We start from the raw sequence: 8745 nt of genomic DNA, 5'->3' as shown, positions 1-8745 counted from the left end.
ACTCATTATTTACAAATTGTAATCATGGTAGATACTACCACCATGGTTATCAAATCCTCTTTTGGCATGTTCAGTTATGCCATGGATACTCTTGCTGAATACAAAATCATGAGTATTCTCTCTCATTTGTGAAATCAACTGCTTTCACAAAATCGGAATTGGAACCTACTTACGATAAACTGGTTTTGGATGAAATCGAAACCAGCAGTTAGGTACCTATAATTCCAGTTTCTGTTTGGTTTTTTTCTCATCCCTGTGTAATGTGGGAAGCTTAGGTACCACACATGTACTAAAACTATGAAAGCATTAAGCCCACGCAGACAGTACGGAAACACTAAGCCCACAACTGAAAATCCGGCATTTAACCTCGCCTAATTAAATTTTAATCCAACACTAAACATTGCTTGCAATATGCAAACTAATTCTGGAAGACGGTGAGGAAGCGCAGGATTTCAGCTTCCGCCTGTATCTCCTTCTTGTTATCGCGGGAAGTAGAAGTGCAAGAGTGATGTAGTTAATGGCACCATTGTCGTAATCTTTTAAAAAATAAAATAATAAAATTATTATAATAAAAAATATCACAAATCACTCTTAAAATATATCAATTTATACTAATAATATGAATTGAAACAGGATATATACTTTATTATATAATATATTTATTCTATTATATTAATTCGATATATTTAAAGATATATATATTTTTGTATATATATTAATTACATTAGTATATTATAAAATACTTAATAATCATAAAACATTGAAATGCTTGTGCGGTCACTCCTCTGTTCGTGCAAATTATGATATAAAATATTATTCAGATAACGGAGGCAGCGGCAAAGTTTGTTTGGGTTGTGTCATTGGGTTTTATCTCAGAATTTGGATCACTGCGAGCCCATTGGGTTGGATTGGCCTGCTTAATTTTCATTACTAATTTTCAATTGGGAAGTGTGGCAGATTTGGAAACAAATACAGTCATGCATTAAAATGACAACAAAAGGTCAATTATGACAGCTTTCTAATCGGTTAATTGCTAGTCTCGATGGTTGCCCTAAATCAGTAATTAAATGATGAAATCAAGATTATATGATTGATCAAACCAAGATATAATCATTATTTATAAAGTAGAGTTATTTATATAATTTTATATATAAATAATAATTAAATAATTAAAAATTAAAAAAAATCAATAATTAATTATATAATTACTCATTATTATTTATTTATATATTTTTATTATATTTATCCATAATTTGTTTCCCACCAAATTTTGAATTAAAAAATTATTAAACATTTTGGCTTATAACTAATTTGAGTCAACATCAATCTAATCCATAACCTAACATAGTTGTGGTCCAACCCCTTCAAATTAAAACTAATCAGAAACAATTTATAGGGATTTTGAATTTTGAACACCTAGCTAGGCAGCGTGTAGATCAATTACCCAGAATGGCACTTTACCACCTTGTTTTTACTGAGTTAACTCCCCTGCCCTAAACTTAAAAAAAGACATTTTCCCACCCTTGACCTTTAAAACCAATCCTTTCCCATGTTTCATCAAGTTTTATCAGTAAATTTCATTAAATTTTAAGATAAATACTAAAAAGATGAAAATACATTTAGTAGTTGATTTTTTTTAAGTTTGAATATTGGTGTGATAGGTTAAATGACTTATATACCCACCTTTTACACATTTTGCCATAATAACTCATCTCTCTCAACTTCACCAATCTTCTCCTCACCTGAAAACCTTGTTATTTCCTTCATTTTTCATTCAATCTCCCAATTAGTTTTCATGATTTCAGTAACGTCTCCTTAACCATAGTTCGTGGTCAAGGTTCTACCTATATTGATTAATATGTAAGCTATAACTGAGTAACATTTGAAGATTTGACTATTTAATTCCCTTGAGACGGCTTAACTTTGTCAACCCTGTACAAGTATTGGAGAACTATAAAGAATTGTAGTTGATTGTTGACCAAATGAAAGTATTGGAGAAAGAAAAATACACATCTATATCTGCACAAGTTTGAATTGATTCTTTATCAATAACCCACTATTTTATCGAACATTTTCAATGATCGAACTTAAAAATATAAATTAAGTATTTATGATAATTCCAGAGAACAAGTGAAACGGATATATAAAGAATGAATCATCAAATTAAAATTCTAAAGCCAAATTTCATCATATTGTGAACTAGTCGTGCCATAATAGCCAAACTCAACAATCATTGGTTTTTAGAATTGACTATAAACTCTCATTCACCTCTCTCAACTCAGTCTTTTCAATCAAAGTATCTCCCTCAATTCAATCTCTCAATCAAAGTCTTTAACGACCAAACCCCCTGCGTCTTCAACTCTCCTTTACCTCTGTCAACTTAATCTTTCAATCAAAGCCTTCCTCAATTCAATCTATCAATCATAACCCCCTCCTCAATTCAAATCTATCCAATAGGCAAGGTTTAAGATGAATTCTCGTAGTTGGATTGTCTTCCAAGAAGAATCTTTTTGAACTCTAGAGTCTTGGCTAAGAAAAATTGTGACTCTGTGTGCCAAAAATATATAGTCGATCGGGTTTTTGTCTTAGTCGTAAAGAATCCTAATATGGAGACTTGTGAGTTCCTTAAAAATTACTAACAATCCAGCTCAACGACCATATTAGGAGAGAAAGCATGGAAGAGACACAAGATGATGAGCACTAAGAGAAGAGAAGTGACAAAGTCATTAATGGTTATGAGAGAGTTTGTGTTGTTGATAGTAAAGATGAGAAAAGTTATTTTACTAAAGAAGAAAAAAATATAAAAAACCAAAAAAATAAATAACATAATTATGCTTAAGATTTAAAATTAAATGGTAAAATTACTTAAATGCCCTTTTACTATTAAAATTGCCAGAAAAATGAAAAGAAACATGAGAAAGTGTTTTTTTAAAAGTTCAAGGATAAACTTGTCATTCAAACAAAAATAGGACGGATAATAGACGTCTTGCCATGAATAATTAATAAGTAATTTGTTCTTAATCAGATTAGTCAAAGTGGAGCATTTTGGGATCCACCTGTCAGCTTGAAAATGGCATGTAACAAAAGAATCTCGCATTAAATATGGTCATGTGAAAAAAGTTTGAAACATTTCAAAGAAGATAGAAGAATGAAGTGTACCAAAACCATTAATTAATTAATTATTTTCTTCGTTTTTCTCATTGTCTTGTGTTGGATTAGGGATTAGGATTAGGTTTGGGATTAAGGTGAAATAATTATTAAAGGAATAGATAAATGTATTGTAAAAGACAGTTCAAATCGGAGGAGAGTTCTCAAGTTAAAAGGAAGATGGTGAGAGCCAGAGAAACATAGAAGGTGAACCAGTCTTGTCTACTTTCTCACATGTCCAATTTGTGTCGTGACTGTGCATACAAGTGAAGAAGAAGACTCAAATTGGGTTGATTGCGTGATAGTCGAATCACATATCATGTCATGTATTGAGAATAAAATTTTTCATGTCATATATAGCGTATCCTATCATTTTTTAAGATACATTTTTTGAAAAATAATATAATAAAATATTAATATAATAATATAAAATTAATTAACACATTATGATCATTATTATTTTGAAAATTATCAAAAAATACTTTTAAAACTTTAAAATTTTTTATATACACCCTTATTATATCTTTATTGTTCTTAAAAAATATATCGATTTGTATCGATATTATATATTATATTATATGATACATTTACTGTATCATATTAATTTGATACACATTAGGATATATATCATTTTTTACTTGTGTCATATCGTATGATATGTATCGTATATCTTAAAATATTAATAACTATGTTGATGAGTTTCAATCTATGTAATTTAGTAATACGAAATAAATCCAATATTTTTGTTGAAAGAAATCTAGAAAATAGCTGGGAGCAATATTTGTTGATTCTAAACACGTGAAAGAGTTTTTTTTTTTTTTTTTCTGTTTTAATCTTTTGAATAAGAAATATAAAAGCAAAGGCAAAAGGCAGAAGATTCCTCTAAACAAGAAATAAAATGAAGGGATAATAAAAATAAAAAATATTAAAAAGCACTTAAATTCCTCAGCTGGAAATGGGAAAAGAGCAGAGACTTGAGAAATGCATTCAATTATTAAAATGAAGAAATGAAATAACAATGAGGATATTGTCATGTGGATTGTTTAAGAAATTAAAAGCAAGATGAGAAGAAGAAGGGAAAAGGAGAATTTTTAGCAGGCTTTGGGTAGATAGCTTTAGGCAAACAGAGACCTACCAAAGAGTTTAAAAGTCTGAAAGGCATCAGTTTTGATAAAAATTATGGAAAATTCATTCAGGATGGCATTTTTCTTTCTTTATGCGGTGGAGGTGGAAGAAAGTAATGTGTCCTTTAAAGTTGTTTGACTTATTCATCAGCTTCAGCTTCCAAGAGAAGCACTTCCAACCAAAGCAAAAATAAAAGCTGCTTTCCTTTATTGTTGTGACCAACATCAAAAGAGAAGGAGGTCCTCCTTCCTCAAGCATTAATAATTCCATTATTCGAAATTAATAAAATTACGTGTACATATTTATTTTTATATAATTTATATACATAGATAATATATCATTATATAATTAGATAATTTTAAATTAAAAAATAAAATAATACTCAATCATATAATAAACTTAAATTATATATCAAAAGTGTGTACGTATAATATTATTCGATTCCAAATATGTTTTCTTGCTTTTGATAAACGCTTCCTTCCATACATACTCCTCATTTTTTGATGGTTAATGAACTTTTTTTTTTTAAATTAAGAAATTTATAAATAAAAATAGTACAAAAATATGAAGAGTATACCTTAAACAAATGTCATGAAAGACTAGCTATGAAACAAAGTGAACATGCAGACTCTATCAGATGGCTCGGGGCTGCGATGAAATTTCATACTTTAGTTCCAAGTCAACAATTACGGCTGTAGCTACATCACAAATATATGAAACTTTTGTGAACTTTAAATCAAAATCAAGGGTTAATTAATGTAAAATTATATGCTAATTAATCAAACCCACCAAGTCATAGTTAACCTTCTTATGCAAATATGTAGAAATTTGTGAGCTGACTGACTTGTGTTCAGGTTTGGGTCAACACAAATCTAATAAATTTCTAAAATTACACCTAAACCTTGAAAATTATAACTAAAGAAAGTCAGAAATTGTTAAGACGAAAATGTGATTTTATAGATGTGAATTAATAAATTAAACTATGAATGTAGAATTGTTTATAGATGTGATTCAATAAAACTATATATATATTTTTTAATAATTGAGAAACCTCATCTAACTTCATCCAATAGGTAAAGTTTGAGGTACAGTAATTAAATCCATAATTCAGGATTTTACTAATCAGTTTGAACTTGATTCTTTGTATGAAGAATCTTGTAGCTTTACCAATTTTACTAACCTAGAGTCTAACATTTTTTTTATATTATTAAATGGACAAATACTTTTCTTGTGGAGAAGAGTCTATTTATTTGATTAAGTGTTGTCATGTGTGTAGTCAATGGAAGCAAATAAGGGCTATGAACAAATGAGGCCTATGCTTCTCTAGCATGTTATATTGGGTCAAGATTATTTATGTAGTGTCATTTTCGTCCACTTCATTTAAGACCCTTTTTTATTTTCAACACCCATTGTGGTCCTATTGGAGAATTAAAGATCCCTTATGGCGGGAGGCATGGGCAAACCGATTTGGACAACTTATCTTTGCCAATACCATAATATATATAGTTATCAATATTATGCGATATATGATATAATATAAATAAAAAATAATACGTATTTTAAGATATATTAAATTAATATGATACAACCGTTAAAAAAATTAATGTAGAAAAATAAATAATGTGAAACAACTCTCTGATTTCATTTTCCTCACTTTATTCAAATTCTTTAAAATAAATTTAAAGGAAAAAATTCTAAGAAGAAACAGGATATTCTCCCACCAACAGCTACATCTATATAATTTTGGGCCCTTAAATATGCCCCACTATTTCCACCAAGTGCCCCTAAAATGGGGTCTTTGAGTTTGAGTAAGTTTTAGAATGGGGAGATGAATAATAGGACTCTCATCTTTTTAATGATTGTTAGATCTGTATGCTTGCCACTAACTATGCAACTTCTGAAACCCATAGACACAATTGGAACAACTCTTTTACACCCTTTTCTGTTTATATAATAAAAAATTGAAACAGAAAAATACAAGGATCCCATCATATTTTTTAATTAAAAGAAAAAAAAAAAACCCACTTTCAATAGAGCAATTTTGACTCTTACCATCTCAATGATGGTAAGAATTTTGAGCCTATTGTTCCTTTCTCTATACAGTCCCTGTTGCTCTATTATTTGGTGCTCTCTTTGTGAGGCTTCTTATCCACCCTTTCCTCACCTTGACTCCATGATCTACATGAGGCACATTCCTCTTGTTTGATCTCTTCCACTTCACTAGCTGCAACAAGTGCCCAATTCGCTTTTGCCACCTCAGCGACGACGAGCCACGTGGCACCTTTGCATGTTCTATCACACTCTTCTCGTTATGAACAACGGATTCTTTGGTGTTCATGTTTTGGTTATTCCAGTACATGCTGCAATGCTCCAGTGAAACCTTATTTGAGACTGTGTTTGCCTTCTCCCATGAGGCCACCCCACTGTCTTCAAATTTCATTGAGATGAATGAGTCTGCAAGACCCAATTTATTTATCACAAAAGGCAAAAAGACATTAATCAATTTGTTTAGAATGCATAAAAACCACTTGTTCAGGGTTTAGAAACATGATTAACAAGATTTGACATCATAAACATAATGTTTTTCTTTTTCATTTTCATGGCTTAATTATTTTATAAATAGAAAAATTAATGTTGCTTAATTATTGGGTTAGATGAGTCAAAAGTTTAATCTTAAAACGTCGTAGGGGTTTTGAACCTATGTAATCTTATATACGAACATTTTCGATTGCCACCCAAGCTATCTAGGATAAGATTTTGTTATCTTTCCCATCTACCCTCTTTATTACTGTACATCTTTCTCATAAAACAATAAGCTAATGCAAAATAATCCAAATAATTACAGAGAGGAAGAGATTCTAATTCTCTTTTGTCATAACACAAACAATAATAATAGCCGTGAAGTCTTCTGTACATAGCAACAAACACACACGTGAAGTTTGATTTATTTATTTAAATTAAGGTGAAGAACACCATAAATGTTATTCTTTCCAGTAAAACAACCAAATCATAATTAAAAAAAAATACAAAAATAACATAAAATAAATTTACCTTCTTGACTGCTGCTACATGCATCATGGTCATCAGGAACATCAGATTTATAATGGCCAAATTCGAAGCGATTGAGAAGCGATCCCAAAGCAAAGATTTTGGAAAGATTAATGGGAGGCTTCTTGTTGTCGGAGACATTAATTTTGTTAGAACTGGAATTACGATGATGACTTGTTTTTGCTGAAGAAGAAGAATGGTAATGGTGGTGGTGGTGGTAGGTGTGGCCTTGCTTTGCGGCCAAAACAAGAAGCTTTTCCTTCAAGCAAAGTGCACAAACTCCAACAACAACCTCTTTGGGATGAAAATAACAGCCAGAATTGCTGTCTTCTCCATACCCATGGATGTTATTCATGTTATTGTGAAGGGGGTGCATGTGTTTAGAAGAAGAGAGCCAGAAGAAATCTTTGGGGAAACATGTGAACTCAAAAAGGAGAGAGAAGAGAAATGAGTTGATACTTGTTCCAATATATAACCATATATATATCCAAATGGTGCAAAGCAATTTGACTAGTAATTCTAGAGAGAAACACAAAGATGACCTACCAGTTAAACATCTCAGTTTGGAAGACTCAACAGTTGAGTATGGTCATTCTTGTTTAAGATTGCAATTTAGGGACATTTTATCTTACCGACCACACCGGGCTTGTAAAGTCGTGAGTCTAATGCTAGTTTGGGTAACTCACAAATTAGGTAATTTACGAGTCTCATTTTACTCTAGTATAAATGAATCTTTAACTTATGTTTTCTCTTAAACTTATACGAGAATTTTATAGTTTTTATTAATCAAATTATCTCTTAGTGATTATTCCATATTATTTTTATCATATTATAATAATATGATAAGAGTTTTATTATTGTATACTAGAAAAGTTGTAAATTAAAACGAATTACTTTATAATGTATAAGTAATATAGTACACATATAATAATCTTTTTATATTTGAGATTTGGTTAAAAAAAAAAAAAATGAAGATGGGTCAAGTGATGTTGATGTCCACATGATGCCCTTTACCTCCTTCACAAATATGCATCCTACCAGAAAATGAAGTGTGGGTATTGTTGATTTTGGTTGATGTTGTTGTAACAGCATTAGAGTGAAATTAGGTTAAATGTAGATATAATTAGCACCTTAAATAAGGCAAACATAATCCCAATTAAGAAAAGAAGAAGTGTTGGAATTCTCAAAAGGGTGATGGAAAATTTGTGATTCCAAGTTGATTTTGAACTATAATTTTAATTATAAGAAAAGGGTTGGGCACAGTGTTAGGCATGAAAATTGTAAATGTGGGGTTTCAAGAAAAAAATGTGACCCCCACTTGATTTTGAAATATAAAAAACTCACAAGGGTAGACCATTGATGTAACACAAAGCACAGCTATAATGCTTGGCATCAATCCTGTGGTTCTGGGGTTTCCAAACTGCT

At 30.5% G+C, this 8745-nt stretch overlaps 1 protein-coding gene across 1 annotated transcript; it reads right to left on the bottom strand.

Moving 5' to 3' along the window:
- Positions 1-6188: 6188 nt before the first annotated feature.
- LOC123206094 lies at positions 6189-7867 on the bottom strand. The gene is made up of 2 exons (XM_044623217.1): positions 7324-7867; positions 6189-6726 (listed from the first exon to the last, which is right to left on the bottom strand). Exons 1-2 carry the CDS (start codon positions 7694-7696, stop codon positions 6368-6370), a joined length of 732 nt encoding a protein of 243 aa, XP_044479152.1. The 5' UTR covers positions 7697-7867; the 3' UTR covers positions 6189-6367.
- Between the last annotated feature and the right edge of the window lie 878 nt (positions 7868-8745).

This window comes from Mangifera indica, unplaced genomic scaffold (assembly GCF_011075055.1).
Source record: "Mangifera indica cultivar Alphonso unplaced genomic scaffold, CATAS_Mindica_2.1 Un_0024, whole genome shotgun sequence".
Classification (NCBI taxonomy): Eukaryota; Viridiplantae; Streptophyta; class Magnoliopsida; order Sapindales; family Anacardiaceae; genus Mangifera; species Mangifera indica.
The sequence above is the reverse complement of the archived record's forward strand: the minus strand, read 5'-3'. Positions and strand labels throughout refer to the sequence as shown.

What these genes read in the sequence shown, in the direction of transcription:
- LOC123206094 (XM_044623217.1), bottom strand. Translation starts at nt 7,696, where the DNA reads ATGCACCCCCTTCACAATAACATGAATAACATCCATGGGTATGGAGAA. An exon ending in ATGTAGCAGCAGTCAAGAAG is followed by an intron (nt 6,727 to 7,323) that starts GTAAATTTATTT and finishes TGGGTCTTGCAG; the next exon opens with ACTCATTCATCTCAATGAAA.